The sequence below is a fragment of the Haemorhous mexicanus genome, chromosome 1, assembly GCF_027477595.1.
Source record: "Haemorhous mexicanus isolate bHaeMex1 chromosome 1, bHaeMex1.pri, whole genome shotgun sequence".
NCBI classification, from domain to species: Eukaryota; Metazoa; Chordata; class Aves; order Passeriformes; family Fringillidae; genus Haemorhous; species Haemorhous mexicanus.
Genome location: NC_082341.1, coordinates 69,968,387 through 69,989,941, shown reverse-complemented (window position 1 = coordinate 69,989,941; position 21,555 = coordinate 69,968,387). Strand labels below are relative to the sequence as shown.

General features: G+C 39.2%; 1 protein-coding gene across 6 annotated transcripts in view; it reads left to right on the top strand.

The window, feature by feature from the left end:
- The window catches only part of FARS2 (phenylalanyl-tRNA synthetase 2, mitochondrial), a 230,009-nt gene that overhangs the window by 127,296 nt on the left and 81,158 nt on the right, over nt 1-21,555 (top strand). For all 6 annotated transcript variants that reach the window (XR_009487357.1, XM_059853206.1, XM_059853178.1 and 3 more), the window contains one exon: nt 7,460-7,620. Coding sequence is in view for 5 of the 6 variants with exons in the window: in XM_059853206.1 (XP_059709189.1) it covers nt 7,460-7,620 (161 nt within the window). In the remaining variant the exon portion in view is untranslated. The remainder of the gene's footprint in view (nt 1-7,459; nt 7,621-21,555) is intronic.

The window sequence follows — 21,555 nt, the reverse complement described above, 5'->3', positions numbered from 1 at the left end:
AGCATCCATAGCTGTGTTATAGGTGCAGATAAAGGTATTTGCAGGTGTTTGACAAATGCCAGCTGGAAACGCTGAACTCAGGAGCAATATAGAGAGAAATGCAAGAGGGTCTTTCTTGACATTGTCTTCAAATCCCAATTGCTAATGTCTGTAACTACATGTTTAAATCACATCTATGTCTTTAATAGCATGAGAGCTATTGACAGAAAATATTTTGTCCAGCAACATGCAATGGTCAAATTTTTTAAGATGGGACATCAATGAGTAGGCATGGGTTGGGAAGCTACTCTTTAAAGAGCCCTTTGTGAGCAAAAATAAGAAATGTCCTTCAAGCTGTTATAGCACAGAGATAATGGAGTAGTTCTCAAGTAAGAAGAAAGGAAAACTGGGAGTAGTGCTGCTGAACAAAATTTTTTTGATCCTGTGCTATGTGACAATACATTTAAATACACTCAGACCTTTTATGTTGTGCTTTCTTAAAAATAAATAAATTGTATGTACCCAGAACCTTGTCAGAACTGATACAAAACACAAGTAGTGGAATTCATTGGAGTTCATTGAAGTTGGACTATAAACTCTGTACTTGAGTATGAAATCTTCTCTCAGCTTTACCGGCAGAATACTGAAGAACTATTGACAGAAAGATTTTGAAATTCAATATTTTACATTTATTGTGTGTCTTACCTCAATCATTCTGGAAAGGAAGGACTATTATCCCAACTCTAGTTATAAGAAAAGTGATGCCTAAGTGATCATAAGGCTTTTCATTACTTTCTTCCCAAGAATGAGTTTGTGGCAGAGGAGCTAAATCGTAAACATTTTCTGTCTATTATTTTTATATATTGTAAAGCCAAGGAACCCCAGTCATAAACTCAAGTCTTCTTTATGGTACATGCTGTAGAAAAACAAAATGTGGTATCAGTCCCTGCCTGTGGAAGTTGAATTTATTGTGCAGTGTCAAGCTTTTGGAGTAATCACAAGAGTGTGCTGCTGTCAGCTGAACATATTTTTTAACCTTTTTATATACATGCAGGTGTCCTGGCTGTTCTGGTTCTTGAACAGGAATATTGAACGTGCTGAACAGTGTCCTGTGCTATGATAGATAAACTGCTACCTCTATATTTTTGAGGATGTCTTAATCTTGTGAAGACTGTCCCACATTGTGATTATCTTCGTGTTCTTGTTCCTTGCTCTGTTGTTCTGCAAGAAAAGGCCATTTTGTAAGACACTAAGCAGTCAACTTTGGTGAAATTTTACCAAGAAAGTTGCATCTGGGGCAATGAATATATGTGAAGGGAATTTGACCATCTGTACTTACACCCTGAAAAAATGAGATTCATAATTGAATTTCTGAACTGTATTGTAGGCTTAGTCTTTCTCTCAAGTGGGAGCCCCGGAGCCCCTCATGTATTTCTTTATAGCATTTATTTTTTCAAATCTCCATGGCCCTAGTGTCTAGGGATATTTAATAATATGAGGAGGTATTAAAAGGCCCAAACCCTCAAAATCCAGCTTTTCCTGAATGAACGAAACATAAAGAAAGGAATTGGAGTTTGCTTTTACATACAAGGAACAAAAAGAGCAATAATGTAGCCTGCAGGCAGAGCCAGGGGGAAAAGAGCAAATGAGTCAATTAATTTTTTGCTCTGTGACATAAATTAGGACAGCAAATTGTACTGTCATCCACTGAAAACATTCAGCCTTGAGAGAGGGGGAAGGAAAAAAACCTCAAAAAGTAAACAAGCCATTTGTTGAGCTGTGCAGGCTGAAATACAGAGAAAAAGAAAACCATATACCATTAAAGTATTTATAGTTAATGACTAATGTCTTGTGTTGCTCTTGAGAATTAAGTGGATGCTTTGTTGTACAAAATTGAAAGGTAAAATGCTATTGCAGTGTATGGTTATGAACTCTGAAAAAATATCCTAGGGTGTAAGTAAGATTCTGTTTAATTGTCATTGATTATGTTGGGAATGCTTAGGGGAACTTGCAGGACCCAGAGGGATGGTCTTGGTCAAAAGTAGGAAGATGGAAAGGAGCAAGGAAGGAGGACTGAGGAATTCATATCTTCAGAAGCAGAAAGATGACAAAAATGGAAGTTAAAAGTATCAGTTGGAGGTAGAAAAAAAATAGGGAGAGCTTCTCCTTGTTGTTGCTTTGGTTCACTCTTTCCTCTTCTTGCTAATCTAGTTTTCCTGTCCTCTTCTGCTCTGGTCATTAATTTCTCCCTATCAGAAATATTTTCTTCCCAGCTACTTGGCCTGTTGAAATATTGGTTAAATGGTAGAATGAATGTTAGCTACATATTAGAAGAAAGTAGAATCTGGTGGATGGCTTCCCTGGGTAGATTTTTTAAGCAGGCTGTTCTTTTAGTATATACATGGCTCTTTTGGTTATAGAACAAAAATAAACATACTTATTTGAAACCTTTAAAGTTTTTTTGCTTAATTTTCAAATGGAGAGAACAGAACAGATCAGTCTGACCCAGGAGACATAGCTGTGGTCTCAAAGTGACTATTATTGTTAGAAAATTATTCCACACATGAGATTTAGAAAGATAAGTTCTCTTTATGTAGAATGGGCCTAATTGAATGTTTACTTCTATTCTTGAGTTCTTGAAGATTGGCTTTTTTCGCATGCATAGTCTGAATGTCGAGTCCTCATTTTAGGGTGTAATTTGAGTTGCACACAGGAGCCTGAATGCATCAGTTTAACTGAATTACAAGAGAACACTGTGATGGTTTTAGTTTTTGCTTTCACTGGAGAGGAGTTCAGAGAAAACTTGGTTAAGCTTTTTGGCCTCACTTGCTTAATATCCCAGCTGCATGACCTTGCAGTTTCAGAAGCTCTTCTCTATTAGACTGATGCCTTAGTATTATTTTTTCCCCATGTAAAACTTATTACTCCCAACACATGGGAGTTTTAGCTGAAATAATTTATGGAAATAATAAGGAAATAATTTAAAATGGCTTATTTTTAACACAAGCAAACATGTTTGCCTCATTACTGTGGCAGTTGTGTAGACTCTGCATTCCTGGTCTCTAGAAATAAGTAAATATTTATTTTGCAGAACCTGTTTTTCAAAGCCTGATTTGTAAGTTGTCCATTAATCACATAGAACTCAAATCTGGGCCTTGGCATTTGTTTCCAGAATTTGTGGTGTTTTGTATCAAGTCACGTGTTCATTATGTCTATAACTTACTTTCTGTACAGTTTAAAGCTGATTTGTTTTGTAAAACATGATGTGTAATCCATGTGCCCTTGAGAATCTGTTCACCCTTCTTCCCACCATTTTAGTTCTAGAAATGGCTCTATTAACACTCATAGTTTGGACTGAAAGAAGGAGATCAAATTCAGGTCTTTGCTTCTGGAACTCATCCCAGATTTCAGCTACTCATACTTTGGGTATATTAATTTTTGTGCATTTTGTGAAGAACACCTTCTATGCAGGCTGTTGTGTATTCATGATTTTGCCTCAATCCAAGATCAAAATTTAATTTCTTTCACTTCTCAGTGACTGCTGAGTATGACAATTTGAAGACCCAATTTAGGGTCTATTGAAAGAAAGATTTCTTTATTGGCAGTTTTACAGAAGTAGCAAAAATTCTTAAATAAAAGCTGGTATCGATATAAAAATAAGTATGACTGGAATGTAAACCAAAAAAGTTTTGTCAACCTGTAACTAATACTATGTTGCAAATTATGTCTTAAAATTGTTGTGCAGGGCAGAATGTCTTGCCTCACCCTCCTTGAGAGGGTGAGTGTTTCTGTCTGTGTTTTTTTCTGAGGATTCAGGGCAATAAAATCCATTAATTCTGGCAGGTCATTATTTATGCCTTAGTGAATAACTGGGAAGGTTCCAATCCTGACTGAGCAAATTTAGCTTTCGTTTAACATTGCTTTTTGGAGAATGACTTGCTTGGTCTACATTACATGTAAACTGATTCACCTGGGCTCGAAGCTTAAGTCCAGGATAAATAGATATGACTTATGAAGGGAGATAAGGACTCTTGAGCTTCTCTGTAAGACAGAGCTGCCATGATGCAACCTTCTGACATCAGATTTGGGCTGTCCTAGCTCCCAGTGTGGGAAGCCAGTCAAACTGTTTTATCCTTTCCTCCTCCATCTTTGGCTACCTGACAAGCAAAGCTTCCAGCAATTTTCTTCTGGTGGGGAGTCAAATTTTTCATGTGAGGCAGCAGGAACCTGGCAGTGTAAAAACCTTTGATGGCCAGTTGGGGAAAGCTCATGTGTCAGGAAAGCTTTATCTGTTGGGCTGTGTTATTTCAAGCAGTGATGCTATGATTGCCCCACCAGGTCCCTGGAATCTGCTGCTTTGGCCAGGTCCCTTCATCAGAACGTCAACTTGCATTTTGCTATATTTAATGCTGTTCTGTGTTCAATCTTCCTGTCTTGTTGACTCACGTTCACTTGCCTTCTTGGCATAATACTTGTCAAAATTTGGTGCATTTAAACATTTATTTGTGTTGGGAAAGCTATGGGTTGCTCCCTCACTCAATAGGATGATTACTGGCTCATTTAATTTCTAAGTCACCTGATAATTTCCAATCAGAAATATGTTTAGAAGCATGCATTAGTCTTGTTGAGTCCCCCAAGGTAGTTGTTCAAATGACTTAAGTGAATGCTTCATTGACTTGGAACTTTACAAATAGAAAGTTGGAGAAGAGATCAGAGACAAAATAACTGAAGATTCAGAGTGCAGAGATTTGCTAGTGCTGATTTGAAGAGGAATTTCAATAATCTGAATTTTCCTTTTTCTTTCATTTATTTTGTCTAGGTAGAGGTAATTCTTCACTGATACAGCTTTCAGTGGGGACATTTGAGAAGTTTGTGGTTTGAAGGCTGATAATTGTACAAGGATCACCTAAAAGACAAGTTCAGTTTCATGAATAGGTGTTTAATTGTAGCTCAGATGACAACGCTCTGAGCTGCTAGGCAGATAGCACAATTTCTTTGTCTGCTACAAGTAAAAAACCTGTGATGTGTCCCAGTCCTTCCAAAAAAACCCAACAAACCAAGCAAGAAAACCAGAATAGAAAAGAAGTTGCTGATATAAAATCAAGACATTCAATGCAGAGTTCAAGTTCATAGCAAGTCACTGAGGAAAAAAGTGTTACAGTGAAAACCATTCTCATATCAAAATAATAAAAAAGCCTAAGTTCTAAATGTAAAGCTCTGCTAATCAGAATATACACCTGTTCTTATCTTCTGTCATTTTTTCTTTCCTGTCTGATCTACCAGGAATCATCACTAGCATGAGGAAGGAGGATCATCTCCCCCATCACATATACTTTATTGAGCATTTGTGAATTAATAATGCTAATGCTTAATCTGGCATCTTTGGGTTTCAGCTTTAATGCCTCTGTTGAGAGTGAGCAGTGACCATTCAGAACCCTCATGGATATTGCTCCTGGTGCTTTACTTTACATCTGGAGGAGGGGTTGGTCTACAGAAATGCCCATATGTATGTGAAAATCTGGTACTTCTGAAATGAATAGGAGCTCCTTCACTGAGCAGGAGTTGCTGGTCTTGGAAAGGCAAGCTGGAAATTTGAAGAAGCAGCACCATTGCTATGAATTATATTCCCTTTTTCACAGCTATACAAATGTAATTACTTTAATATATTGGTATATGGAGAGGAGTAGTACTTTTAGCATGGAAGAGAAGCAGTTTATGTTTATTCTTAAAGTCAAAGCTCAGAATCCCTCCAAAATACAAATTTCAGTACATTCTTTGTAGTTGCTCTGCTTTCTCTAAAAGTCAGCCGAAGGCAGTTGTGCAGTCCTTATTGTAATGTAGCATGGATTGCAGGTTTCCAGAGTCAGGTTAGCTCATAGTCTGCTGGTTGGCCTAAGCACTGTTTTGAGCATCTCTGCCATGAGGTACCTTTTGAGTTCATACCTGGTCCTCTATTTCCTAGGACTTCCACAGTTCAGTTGATGAACTGTCTGCTTTCAAATGTCAGAAAGTGCAAAATCTTGCCTTTGAGCACACGAGAAGGGACAGGCAGAATATCCTGACTCCTCTATGAAGTACTCTTACAAGTTGATGTACCTCCTGTGGCAGTGCGATACTGCTGATGCAGCAGGTGAGACACAGAGGGGCTCTGCTGAGGACTTGTTATTCCAGAAAAACAGGCAAGTTCAAACGAATTAATGGAATTGAAGTTGTGAGTGTGTCTCTTTTCCCAAGCTTGGTATGCCTCTCTCTACTTGAACAGAACTCAGGCCTGTTTAGTTTCAGCATTGAACACAACAGGAAACTCAGCATGTCTGTCATCAGTGCCCAAATAATGGGAGCTGTTTCCTTTCTGATGGCAGAGACAAGGGTCAGAAAGAAGACTTCTGCTTCCACCCTCCTGCAGGAAGATGGGAAAGCTGCTGTTTCCAAAAAATCAGTTTAAATTGATACTGGAGGGGCTGCTGTGGCCCTGGTGCACAGCTGTGAGATGTGCAGTGATGTTGTGTGACTCAGGAGCACACTGTAAGTGCTGATGGTGTGAAGTCAAGTCTGTCTCACATGCACACATCCATTCAGCAGGTGTGTTTGTTTAGGCATTTGTTTAAGTTTTTAAAAGCTCTGAGCCTTTGCGAGGGCTTCTGGGCTCTCAGCTTATTTCAAAATCAGTAGGCTGATGGCTAAACGTAGACTTAGTTTTTTGTGTTGAAAAGATCCCTGTTTGCATGAATCAGTGCTCCTGCCCCATAAATGAAGGAAGGTATGAATATTTACTTTCCTGACAGAAATGTTGCATCATTAATATCTGTACAGCTTTTCTTTATTAAATATTCTTGTCCCTTTATATTTAGTGCTGCATAAAAGAGACTTGTTAATGTGAGAGCAGTGGCTTTTCCCAGGAACAGCAGCTCAGGATTTCCCTGGTTGGAGGTGTGATGCTAATGCAATGATGCCTCACATCCCATTGCTCTCTTTCTTCCAGAAGCCTCAAAAAAGGCAATTACAGTTTTTTGAAATGTTGGTAATGATGTTAATGCTCTGTAGGCTTGACTTGGTCTGTCAGACCAAGGAAAATACTCTGAACAGGGAATTCATGTTTATGTGTCTTATGAAACACAGCAGAGTCAAGTGAGGAAATGCTCAGCTCTAAGCATAGTGAAGGGTAGTGATGTATAGCATTATGCAGCATTTCTCAAGCCTGTCCGAAACTTTGGACACAAATTGTCAAGGCTATGGCTTTGTTTTATTGCCAGTTTTGGTTCCTGGACTCAGTGATGTGCTCAGTCTTGCTGCAGATTTTGATTTAAGTAGGATCTGTCCTGTAGCCTTTAAATCTTTCATTTGGCACTTACTTGTAAGATTTTCTGGTTTGCCATTTCACCTTTTTCTTTATTCCCTCTTAATAAATAGGTGAACATTTTTTCAGTAATTTTCCATGTCGTGAACTTAAGCTCTTGAATTTTTATCTTGTGTATTGCAGCTGGTGCTCAGGATAAAATTGGCTGGGCATTTGGCTTGGGTTTGGAGAGGCTGGCCATGATCCTGTACGATATCCCTGACATCCGACTGTTCTGGAGTGAAGATGAACGCTTCTTGAAACAATTTATTGGGCCTCACATTTGGCAAAAAGTAAAGTTCCAGGTAAAATAACATATATATGATGATAATTTACTGTGATGTATGTGCATCCCTAGTGAATATCACATAATTAAAATTCTGTGTCGCTAAAAGATTAGGTTTTAAAGCAACAGCTTTACAGCTATCATGATTCTCTGATGTACTGCAGTAAAATCCAGTTTTTGATAAAAGCATTTTTTTCAACCAGATAATGTTGTAACTTCCTGCTGATATCCAGTCAACATCCCTATTCTGAGTAATGCTTAAGCATATATTTAACTTTTAAATATATCCAGAATAGGGATTGATTTAGACCTGTGGTTTGGTTATGTTATGGTTTGGTTATGTCCTTGAGTTGTGTCTGTGATTGTTTCATTATAAATATGTGTCTGATGCAAAACATTCAAGGTTCATAACACATTCTCAATTTTCCCCATTGTTTTCACTCTACAATCATTGCTGTCAATGTGAGTTGCAATGTTAACCTTTAGCAAATTCTTTGTGGATGTCCCTTGCAATCTTCACTGTCAGCTCTTTTCTCCTGGCATTGGAGGGGAGAGTGCAGGCTCAGCTTGTATTTGTTTTGTAACTCCTCTGCTGTGGTGATTTTTGTAGTTAGCAACCTCGTCTTGCTTTTTGTACTCACAAAGCAATCAGGCATGACTGGATTGAGTGGAAGTGCTGCTTCCATAATACTCTTCAGCAGGAGCACAGGGAGGTTCAAGTCAGGTGGTGTCAGCTGGTCTTTGGGGGAGTTGAGCTGACATAGATGCTTGACGAAGTCTGAACTGCTAAAGCAGTAAAATACTTTTTGCAGCTGCCTTTTACCATTTAGTTTGGTTTCTTTGTGTACAGCTTGATTATGTTTTTTTAAGAACTGTAATTATTAAAGGGGAAATCAACAGTGATAGATGACATTTGAGTAGTCTCCACACCAGTAGCAGCATCCATCCATTTGTTTTTAATTCATGGCAATTCTTGCATATCTTGTTTGGTAGCATCAAAATACTATTTGAGATACGTTTGGGAGATAGTTTTGCCTTTTTTGGTTTGGGTAAGGGTTTGGGGAATTTTTTTGGTTGATTTTTGTTTTTTATTTGTTTGTTTGGTGATAACTGGCATTAGTACATTCAGCCTGTAGTTAGTTACCTTACAGAAAGACATGCTTTTGCCACTGTTCCTGAAGTTGTGTCTGCTTGTGGGTTTCCTTGATGTCCTACAGAATGTTTGTTGCTCTTTTCAATAAAAAATGCTCAAGTCTCCTTTTCAGCCCCTGTCTTTCTGATTGGCTTTGCTCCTGAGCTTGTGGCTTTGTTTATAGGTTGCAATCTGATGGAGCTAAGATGAGATTTCTGGCTTGCTTTAAAACTGTGGATCCAAGCTTCCAACTGATATTAGCAGTAGGTTGGGCTTTTGGGGAAAGGCCCAGATTGTTGGAATGCTATGGACTGACGCTGAGGCTGAGTCAAAGAGAGGGCTGGGTGTCTGACTTCATAAAGCTGTATGTAGTTTTCATGTTCAGTTTTAGGTAAGTCAGGTGTAGTGAGGCAATCTGCAGATGGCAAAGGCACAGGTAACTGTGGATAAGCTCAGAGGAAAGTACATGGTTTCTAGGAAGCTGAATGTGATTTTTTTCTTTTTTTTTAATTGGTGCTGTTTGGTAGCCTTAGTTTTGGTTCTTTTTCTCTTCTAAAGAAAGAGTATGGCCAATGTTTTAGAAACAGATTTTTTCTCTGATATAAAGTAATGCTTAGGGACTTTTTAAGTATTATTTATCTTTTATTTTTATTTTTTTATTTCTGTTTTTCATTTTCTCCCCTTTCTGTTTTAATACATACATGCACCTACTCGACTTGGATATTTCATCTTCAGTTTTGGTAATTCTCTCCAACTCTTAGTTTACATTTTTCAATTCTGGATCTGAATATAAGAGAATGGAGGCAAGCTTGAGTTTTTGTTTGGAAGCAAGTCTATATCCAGCTTTCATCTGGTTTCTTACATTGAGCTTTTTTGAGCTCTGTGCTGTAGATATTTCTAGTACATATTGGCATTGCTTTTAAAAGGGTTAATGACCCTTCAAATGATAATACTATGAAATACTCTTTGCTGCTACTATAAGATCTCAATTTTTTTCTTCTGTTCTATGTTATTTTTCAGGTATGCTGTAAAACCAAGTTAGCAGACCTTTTGTTCCTGTCTGCTTGCTAAAGAGTCATAATTAATGAATCACATGGTTTATTCATATGATATTTGAAAGAAAACTTTTAGCCTGTCTTCCAGTGTTGATGTTGTAAGAAATCTCAATGGATATTTTAAAAGTGTCAGATTTTCTGCATGCAAGGCCATGCTGTACTTTTCAGCCTGACTGAACTGAACAAAGACAGACTGAGTGTTTTGAGAGCCTTTCATGACAGAAATTGAATCCTGTAGCTCAGGAGGTCCAGGTAAATGTCCATCCTATATGTGATTAACTGAGAGACACCTCTCAACCTTTGGGTACTCCCCTCAATCCTTTCTTATAATCTGAATATGATCTACCAACAAAAATATTTTTCTTTTTCTTCTTTAAAATTTTCTTCGAATACATGAAGTCCACACGGCATAGCAGTAACCTTTAGCTGGGCTAAATATACTCTTGCTCAAAAACTGCATTTAATTGGAGCATTTTCTTTGGACTTAGAGTATATGTCTTATGCCTTTTAACAGCCTGAATGTGTCAGCCTTTTCCTTTTGTCATCAGTTGCTCAGTACGTGTGTGCAGGCTGCAGTAGGTCAAAAAGCTGCTGGGAAAAGCTGACAGTGCTTGTACCACTGTGGCCACTCAGCTCAGCAGTGTTAGAGTGCTTCCCCCCACAGATCAGATTATTGCCTGGATTTGGATTAGCAAATCACTTCAGCTGCAATTTGACACAAATCACAGCAGTGTGGGGATCAGGGTCTGGTAACTTTCTTTCAATTGTTTGTGTAGGGCTTCTGCTCAGGCTGTGAAATGACAGGCTGAGGATGGGCAGGGCAGGGAGGACCAAGAGCCTGCAAGGCACAATGTAATAAAACAAATGGCTCAGTTCCGATCCAGCCTGCTGTGTTATGTCTCTTTTGGCAGGGCCCTGAGCACAGTTCCATGTAATCCCTTTCTTGTTTATGCTGAGCCAGCATTCTTACAAAAAAATAAAAAGTCCATGGCTGACAAGTCTCAAGGAAAGGTACAAAAATTAAATAATTTAGAGAAGGAAGGCACTCACAGTTCAGATGTAGTGTGGTGAGCCCAGAGGTGTTGAGAAGAAAGGTCTCTGGCAGCAGGATGGATCCTGGAGCCTCCATAATTTTGCTGCCAAGGCAAGCAAGTGGCACATCATGTCACGTGACTTTTGGTGCGTTCTCCCTTCACAAAGTCACTTTCATTTGATGCTGCCAATGTCTCTGGCTGCTGTTGTTTTAAATAGTTATTTCTTTTGGTTGCCGAGGAGCCTTGTGGCCTGCGTTGAGGTCAAGCAGAAGCATGATTATGGCTGTTCTGGCAGTGGCACAGAAGGAAACAGGATCAGATTTCTAGCAAAACTACAGACTCCCTCTGTGAGATTATAGGAGTTGCTGTCTTCTTGATTTCCTCCTTTCTGCATTTTCTGTAATATTCTGCAATATCTGCAATAAGCCTAGCAAAACTTTTTTTTTAATCACCCCCTTCCATCATCTCCAGGGGCTGCTCCCTCCTAGTGTCTTCTGGGACACACAGTCCCTCAAAATTCAATTCCTTTATAATTACCTAGTGGCTTCAAACCTCAAAATAATAGACTTTCTAAGCAGGATCATTTTAATGGCTCCAGAAGAGAAAAGCCTCCTGGAGCAGCACTGCTGGGAGACCTGAGGGGATAGCAGGCTTTGGAAGTGGGGTGAGAAGACTTGACAAACAACTTGAATTGACACTGTTCATCTCCTGCACAGCTGCAGCCAGAATGGTGTATGCAGTCCTAATCCAGGATACTCTTTCTGCTTTGAAAGGGGAACAGTCAAGGATAGCACAGATGATCGAAATAATCAGACAGATGTAGTTGCATGGAAAGAAGTGGTTCATTATACTGGAAAGGAAATCAAACAGGCTCCTCTTCCTCCTGTGGAAGATAGCAAAGGCTGGCCCTGCTTGCTCCCATTTGCCTTGGCTCAGTGTGCTGTAGGAATAAGCTCCTGCCCTAATGACAAGGGATTTATGCAGTAGCCCAGTTTGCACTGTTTGCTGTGTATGTCTTCTTCACACCATTAGACAGTCCAACTTTTCTACCTTACTGTGCACTTTTCAGTTTTCAGGGACAGTAATCATCCCTGTGCATCTTTCCTGTGCATAAGCCTGATTGTTGCTGAGAGACACAGAGCTTGTCCTGAAGCTTTAGAAGATGCTGAAAATAAAATGCACTGTCAAGCATAAGGGGAAACTTCAGCAAATTAAGCCATCCTAGTCTATATCCTTTATTCCATGCTTGAGAAGGAGAGCATCTAGAGTATATATCATCCATTTCAACCAGTTTGATCTTACTGCATTGATTGCACAGGGTGGGTCTGTGTGATCCATCATTAGTATGCTACTCCATATAATGTATATTTATCTTCTTAGTCTGTGATTAGTGTTATTTTCAAATAAAAGTTAAATAGATTCCCTGGTTGCTGCATTTTCAGATATTTTTCATCAGGATTAGGTGGGTTCATGCTAAAATGGTTATTCATTTATTATGTTTATTTTCTAATAGTGCATCTATTAAAGCCAAATATGCAACCATTAGTATGTAAATTTAACTTGGATGTTTGAACAAATAAGGTATAGCTTCAACTGTGACTTTCTGTATAGGTAGCTTTAATGTAATTGAAGATATATAATGTGTGTGTCTGCATGTGGAGGTACAATAGAGAATAGATGATGATGTTGTAGCATAAACATTTTACTGGTATGACTTTGGGAAGGTTGAATATCTAAGAGTAACTTACATAGATCATCTTAAGCAAACGTCAATAAAACCTTGCAGTGCTGTACATCATCTCAGGTTTGTCTGTATGCTCTGCAGAACACTGTGAAACTCCTTTTTTAGTGTTGGATCTGCACAGAAAGTGAGCAAAAATGCCTTCTTCATTGCAGAGATGCTGCTCTAAGCTGCACGATTGGGTTAGAAATCACTTGATCATCAAGTCTTCTCATCAGGATGTTCTGTCTTGTATCATTTGTAGGTAGTGCTGGTATTGAAGCTCTGGGAACCTGAGCCCTCTGGCCCCAGCCAGGCAAAGTACTGAAGCACATGCTGAGCTTTAAACTTGCAAGCAGTCCCATTTAAATCAATGCAATAGTTCCTGTGCTCAGTCAAACATAACCCAAATGCCTAAATAGCTTCAGGTCAGAGATCTCCACATTTCCTGGGATCCAACTGAGAGTGATCAGCACCTTGCAGGGCTGAAGCAGTGGAAACTTTCAAAATTACTGTTTTAAGTAAGAAGAGTTTAATCTGACAAACCATAAACTCAATTTGCAAAATCTTTGTTCTAAACCAGTTCTGCTGATCAACACTTGTGTAAAAAAGTCAACAAGAAAAATTCTGGAGAGTAAACAGAACTTGAATTCCCATTCTCAACTAAAGAAAATCATCTGAAAACACAGTAAGGAAAGAAGAAAGTAGGGGCTCAGAATGAGCAGATGGGATGGACAGTCTCATGGAACTGAATACAAAGCACTGATGCACTCATATAAGACAAGGTGAAAGGAACATGAAAGAGAGAGGTGCTGTACTTTGAGCATTGGGGCAATATGAAAAATTCTGGTTTAAAGTTAAGTTTAAGCAGATTGGGAGGAATGGGATGAAAAGGGAAGAAGGACACAGGAAAGGAGAGTAGGTTTATGGCAAAAACTGTTGAGGCTGATGCAGAAGTCTTTTTCTAGATTATCAGAAAGTTTTCCTGGGTTTTGTACTGTACACATCTACTCCTGATCTCCTTTTGAAAGATCAAAAAGTATGAGGAACCACAAAAATTATGACCACTAGCCATCAAAGCAAGTAAGTCTTTAAAGTGCTATCATCAGTTTTGAAGTGAGTGTGGGGGACTTCCAATTCTGCTTCTGGATTTGTGAAACACTTAGTGTGTCAGAGCCCTGACCCATGACAAAGGCTGTACTGAGATGATATTCACAGAATCACAGAATATCCTGAGCCAGAAGGGACCACAAGGATCATCACAGTCCAGCTCCTGGCCCTCCAAAGGGCCACCCAAGAATTACACCATGTGCCTGAGAGCATATTATTGAAACTCTTGGTAAGAATAAGCAGTGGCAAGGGATGTGGTTCCCAACAATCTAGCTGCTGCCCTCTGAGCTTATACCAATGGTGCAGCTTTTCTCACATACCCTGTTTCCATCCCTCCACCTATGCACTGCAATCTAGTCTCACTGATATCCTCCCATTGAACCTGAACAAATCAGCAATAGTTTAATTCCTTTCTGCTTGTACTTTTCTAAGTAAATAAAATGAATAAATAAAAAATGTCAATGGCCCTTTCTGCCTAGATTAGTTGGTGGTATTTATCTTACGTACTATGTTGTCTGCTGAAGTACCAAAGGGCAAAGTAAATCCATTTAATCCATTTAGCAGCCACCTTGGTAACAGTTGGATGTACAGACAAGCCTATGACATTCATTAGCAAAACCACCACTCTCTTCCACCTATGTTCCTTAAAATACTTTGTGCTCTGTCTGCCTACAGTGGTTTGCTCTGATATCTAAACCTCATGTATGTGTATGTTGTTTTCACAGTCTTAGAATAGTTGAAAACTCTCCTGTTCACCTCTGTTAACTTGTCTCATCCCAATAGTACATTTAGTTTAGATTTAGCTGGTGATGGCTTGAAGCAAAATAGCTGAATTGAGCTGTTCTTTTTTTAATATTAAGGAGTTCCTGCTTTGTACACAACTGTCACAGCTGGAATTTGTTTTGAGTGGGTGGAGTGTGTGTGTCTATGTATATATATATGTTTAGAGAGCAAAAATATTTCATCCTTACTTTGTTGTCTATGCTAACACACACTTTAAACACCAGTAAATTTTTTATGTCCTGGCAGGTAACTCCAAAACCTGGATGTAATTATGTGTTTCCTATAGATTTTGAGTTATGTGAGAGGTCCAGGGATTTACTAATAAACCTAGCAAGTGCCACAGGGGACTTTGGAAGCTAGCTATATGGGATACCAGTGTATTCACCTGGCGGATGTCCTCTCTTTTGATTGCAGGTCCAGAGACAGCAACTGAGACTTTTCTTCATTTGAAGGGTTTTCGTGGGTTTGGGCTGTTTGTTACTACTCCTCCCTAGAGCCTTGTTTCTCACAGTGTTAGGATGAGAAGCATAGTTGTTTTGTTTTGTTTTGTTTTGTTTTGTTTTGTTTTGTTTCCCAAGTGCTCATGTTCCCATGTGCTGTTCTGCTTTACTGTTCTACATGTACCGCAGAGGGTTCTTTTGTGGCTACACTGTGATGAATCAGGGAGCTTTTTCCTCTGCAGTTCCTTAAAGCTGTATCAGTTCCCTGATCCACTTCTCTGTGTTGCTTCATGCCATCAGCACAACTGATGAGACAGCACTTTCGTTTTTGGAGGCAGCATGGAAGGTGAGGGGTGAATATAACCAGCAGGTGTGTCCTCAGTAGTAGTGAAAGACATTCCCAGTAAATGAGAACAGACCACCAGGGACTTCTTTCCAATTTGCTTTTTAAACAAAAAGAAGCTACTGTAGCCTTGACTGCATTTTTGTCTGCACCACTTCTGTGTGATGTAGATAAAAAATGATTTTGCAGGTATGAATGCTGCTGCACTGTCATTAGAACCATTTTACTGCTGATGTCTTTCTTTCTTAGGCAGAAGCCAATGCACCCTGGTCAAAGTACACCTGATACTATCTAAATTATTACTTAGCAAATCTGCAATAAGCTTCAAAAAGCGTATGTTACAGTGGTTTGCTCTGATCTCTAAACCTCATATATTTGCAATTTGACTGGCTGAGGCTCTTTGAAACAAATAGCTCACAAATGAGTAATTCCGCTGCTGAATATATCAACCGATCTTTATTGCATCCCAAATGATGAAGTATAATGGTTATACAAAGTGCTTAAATAAGCCATGGAGCAATTTCCAGCAGTGATATATATGCTGAAACCCACATTAAATTAATATTCGGTGAAGGAGTAAACCTGGAAATCTAAAGAAACCATAGATTTTGCATAGGTCATGTGAAGCTATGATAACCAGCTGCTAGTTTTGATGGGAGTCCACATATGTTCAAAGCTTTCAGTTTATTGTCTACAAAAGTATGTAGCTAGTCAGGAGGGTAACCCTTACACGTTTCCAATGGTTTTCCAATATTGGTTTAATTTACACTGTGAATAATAGAATTCTGGTTATGAGGATGGCACAGAAAATATCTTGACTTTAGTCTTTGGCCCTGACCTGAGAAGTGACTCAATAATTCTGTTTTCCACGATGTTTCAATTGTGGTTGTCTTTTACCTCCTGCCTTGGCATCTCTTCTCCAAACTACCTTAGGGTGGAAAGTTCTTCAGGACAGGAATTAGCATTTTGTGCTCTGTCTGCCTAATGGGACCATGGTTTCTTGCTATCAGTCCTAGGTAATTACCACCATCTGAATATGTGCATGCCTGTAGCAGAGTTAAATATGTCTTTGTGAGTATACATTATGCATTTGATGTAAGAATAAACCTCTGTTTAAAATGTGTCCAAGCACACACTGTGTGTGTCTTCAGAGATACAGGCATGTGCTGGTGTGCACACACAACTACAGAAATATAAAGGGGGAAAGAAAATATCTCAAAACTATTAGGAAATAAGCTCTTATTCATCTTTCCAGAGTTAGCTAAAAAGATGAGGGTTGTCATACATGAGTTTATTTGATAGTTCTTTCAGCACTGATGCCAATGTTTTACATGTAAAAGATACACCTTGCAAAGAGCTTTTGATAAAGTGATCTTTAAAATCTTGCCTAAGCCTCTACAGTCATCATCTGTAGCATGATTAGACATTGCAGCTGAGCTGTGGAGTGTCCCTAGGAAATGAGGGCTGGTAAGAACAATCTCTGTATGTGTGTATGCATGAACAGAAGCACCTTTTGAAGTACATGGTGTTAATAAAAAAACCCTGATTTTCAGCTACCACTTCTCTGATCAGAATATGAATTAGGCTACAGAGAATAGCCAAACAACAGAAGGCACAGTTGGGAAGAACTGTATTATTCTTATCATACCAATCCTCAATTTCATTCATTTTGCTACTGTGAGAGACACATGAGCTACTGCAGTGACAGCCTAAACCAAAATGTGACAAGTGATGCTTTGGGCTACATGTGCTGCATAGGATTTGGCTATGCGGTTTTAGAAAAACTAATAATGGGAAGAAATACCCTCTTTTGAGGATTGATTTCATTCTCCTGCCTGTGCAGAAGTGCATGTGCAATCCAATAATCCAATTTGCATAATTATTTCCACATGTAACCTGTTCTCCTAAATCAGCAGGAGTGAACCCATTTTCTGATTCTTGTAAAATAAGGAAAGGCATATTAAAGAAATATCTGTTCTGCACCAAGATTCTGCTTGTAGAGATTTAAATGTTCTTTACATTTTGTCATTGCATACTGAAATGCTGAGTGTACTTTTTGTACCTTTTTCTTCTTGGTCTGTTCTCAGCTTAGGGCTTCTCTGTAGTTTTCTCTTTCTAAGTGTTGTTACTCTTTAGAAAGAGTATAGCTTTAATAACACACAGGGTCTGCCAGAGAGAAAAAAATTAAAGGCTTTTGTCCCTCTTCTGAGTAATGAACAAGTAAGTAGAGCCTTTTTTTTTTTCAGTTTTTCTCTGACTTAGTTACTGTACTTCAAAATTTTAGCTTGTTACACTACCTTGGTGTTTTATTGTGAGTTTTGAACTTTAGAGGTTGTAAATGTATGAATTTAGAACTTAAGTGGGGAGGTGGGAGGGGGAGGGGGGTTGAAGGATGTGAAGTTGGCTACTCTGGAAACTAAAAATACTGGATTTTGCCAAGAATCATAGAATCATATAATCCTTATGTGACAGCAGCTCTCTGGCCACAGAGAGCAACAGACGACTTCCCCAGGCATTTTCCTGGGGAAGGCTGTGAGAAGATCAGAGAAAAAAATGAGAAACAATTCTTATTTCCGCTTGCTGCACCTGCTGTTGTGCACAGGTGGAATGCCTTATGGAGATTGTTTACCAGAGGGTGATTTCTTGATTGGACACTGGATGCTGTTTGGATGGATTGACCAGTTAGGTCAAAGCTGTATCGGACTGTCTGTAAGGGTTACCAGTTTCTTAATAGTATAGTATAGTATGATATTATAGAGTAAAGCAATTGATCAGCCTTCTGCAATCATGGAGTCAGTGCTAATTATTACCTGGCTGGGGGCCTGCAACAACATCCTTAGGGTTGGAAAAGACCTCTTAGATCACCAAGTCTACTCTTATGCTATCATCACCATATTCCCTATAAGCCATGTCCCCAGATGCCACATACACTTTTTAGGGACAGTGATTTCACCACTTCCCTGGGCAGCCTCTTCCTCTGCCACTTGAGCAGTTTTCCTAAGACAAGAAGGAAACCCAGCTATATCAGTGGTACTGGAAGTTATAAAAATATTTCAAAACCACCAGTGACTTGCCTGGTAAATTTTTGTACATGGTGAGATGGTACAGATTAGCTCTGGGAAGTGTAGAAAAATAATTCTTTTGTAGCATAGCAATGTCCAGGGCGTTGTCTGAAGTTGTAGCCAAGAGATATGAAGTGTCATTGCTGATGTGTTGGAAATCTCTGTGTTTTTTTAGGAAGGAGACAGAAAAAGAAGTATAGGTTGATAGGTGGGAAGAAGGACTTTTTCAGGTGTTGCATGTGCCTGTAAGATTCATAATGCCAGCTTATTTTGATGTAAGTCACATTCAAGTGTTCTGGAGATTCTGCAATTTAAACAGTAACTCCTTGGAATGGTGCATTTAATGAGCAGAAAAGGAAATACAATCAACACTGTTTTATATGAGGTTTTTAATCTAAGCCAAAATAAAATATTGGGTGCACTTTGTTTCCATTGTTATGCTATGTATTTGGGAGAAATACATCTTCATATTGCTGCAGACTCTTTCCAAATACTTGCATTGTTTATTTAGATATAACTCTTTTATATGAATTGTTGATGAGTACAGTATTTTACTCCACAGAGCTATTTATCTCAGCATTATTATTAAGCATAATGAGAAAAAATATACAAGCCAAACCATCAGAAAGAAGTAAACCTGACTTCTGAGTATGGCAAACACCAAATGTCTGCAGCAACCAGAGGCTTCTGCGGGAATTGCAGGTGCTCAGCACTGCTGAAGAGAAAATTCTTAGTGTCTTCTGAGAAGTTGGGTTTCTGCTGACTTATACCAGCTTATTACCTGTTCCTTGCAGGCATGGCAGGTATTTTTAGAGAAGTGCAGGACACATATGTTTTTTTATTAGTTGACAGTTTGTTTTCTGAGGTTTGCGTCTTCTCTTCTTTTTACCCTTGCCTGTGATTTTGTCTGTGGTGTGGGATATTTGGGTAGGAAGGACAGGCAGAATATGGACAGCCCATGCAAAAGGCAGTCATAAGGGTTAATTACTGGGTTTGGTGTGAGAGTCCACTTTACCATTCTGGTCATTCCAAATCACTGGATTCCTTTCCCAGGATAGCAGCTTGCTTGTTTTCTATCAAAGACATCACAACAGAGTAAGGATTGTCCCATCAGTTCCACTTGGTGTCACGTGAGTTCTGTGGTAGCAACTGCTCAAATGGAAAAGCGATAACAGAAAAAGCACTTCTCAGTTTTTAGTTGTTTTGCAGTGATACATCTGTGATTGAGATGGGGGAAGATGAGCACCATGAAACCAACTAGCTTGATAGGCCATCAGCTAGGAGCCTGGGAAAGAAGCATGAGGAAAATGCATTTTTTTCCACAGTGGACATAGAACTGCTGAAGGAAAACGTCAGGCTAATTGCTTCTTCACCCTGCTACTTTCAAAAGGGGTTTGTAAGGAGCTGTGATGTGGGAGTGAGTAGTAGAGAGCCATCCCTTTTGGTGATTCTCCCTGTGAGTCCTACTTTGTTCTATGGAAATGAGAAGTCATTTTTGCCTCATTAAACACAGAGCATGGAGTCCATCACTGGTATTTAGGAATAATTTATACTTATCCTTTGGTGGTTTTTATAATCAGATCACAAGAAGCAAGGCATATTCAAATGCCCAAGGGAACAGGTATCTGGGAATATCTCTGCTGTGTACACTGTAGCATCCTTGCTTTTAATAGGATTAGATCAATACTTTCATCTTCTTTATGTCTTTCCTGACTTTTTTTTTCAATTCCTTACTAGTCATTTAGAATCATAACCCTTTCAGTGGCAATACAAGTGCTCTTCTGTGTCTGGAAATCTTCTCAAAAGCCACACCTTATTTCTTGGCTTTCTGACCACAGGTCAGTTTAAAATGCATATTTGCACTCAGGGAAGTATATTGTGACTTTAAACTTGACCCATTTTTCATTACAAATTTAAACAAGCTTGACTTTAAAATAAAGTTACTGCATTTTACTAAAATGTTGTAAGAACACAGTGTCCCTTTCCAGTGGGGCCACAGAGGCTTAGTAATCAGCATCACTTTTGGGTGAATGTGTGTAAAGGCAGGCATTCTACTCACTCTTTCTGCCACAGCACCCGGCTTGTTGTGCATTTTTTCTGCTGCTTGGAAAAGGTGGAGCTCATCAACAAAGTTTAATCTCTTCACTGGCTGTTACAGATCCTAATTTTTTCAGTGTCATATTAGATACTGACTTTCCTTTGTCAGGCAGGTTCCTCTAGATGAGCTCTAACTTTTAGCATGCAGAAAGGTTGCACTTGCTCCTGTGCGTGTGCACTTGTGTGAGCATTTATTTTGTGTCTTAAGGAGGTTTACCTGAGGAAAGGTGCTTGACGAGCATTGAAAAAGGTGACTAAGTGGGATGATATGGAGAGCTACCTGGTGACTGCTTAGGAAGAATATAAGCAATTCAACTCTTTTTTGCTTTCCACCTTCAGGGAACCCGGAATGGGGCTCAAGAAATAAATTGTTCTCTCCAACATGACCCCGTAGGGCATAGTTTAGGTGGGAAGGGGAGGGAACTAGCATGCAGAGAGGGACCTGGTCCACAGGTTTGTGTCATCTCACATTAAAGGCTGAGACTTTGCTAGGAAGACAAGTCTGTAGCCCCAGGGCACCTCCATGTTCAACCTGGATGTAGAATGTCAGAACCACAGGATGAGTCAGGTTGGAAGGCACCCCAGCACGTTGTTTGGTCCAACCTCCCTGCTCAAACAGTGTTGTCCCAGAGCACATGGGACAGGATTGTACCTGGATCGTTCTTGAATATCTCCATGTACAAAGAAAACCTCCTTCACTCAGAATGGTCCATGTACAAGCAGAGTGCTGAAATCCATGGAGCACTTGATGTTCCCATGAACATATGGTGTTCCCTGTACCTGTATGTGAGCTTTTCAAAGTTAAGAACCCTGTTGGGGTGAGCAGATTGGTGTCTAAAAAGGGCTGATCATACTTCTGTGTTCATTCACTGAAAAGCTCAGAGCATCACTGGAGGCTAACATGCTTCTGCCACTCCCTGCAGGAGGACAGATCAGTGCATTGATCCCAGACTAGTCCATTTGCTTTGGTTTTAAGAGCTTAATCCCTATATATATTTTACATCTGCTTATCAGACGTTATGGTAGTTGTCTGTTGAAATTTACATTTCCTCCTTTGAAGATGTGTGTTTACACTTAAAAATGTGTAAACATACACACATATATATGTGTGTGTGTATGTGTGTGTGTGTGTGTGTACATGTATGAATATATAGAACTTACTATATATATCTATATAT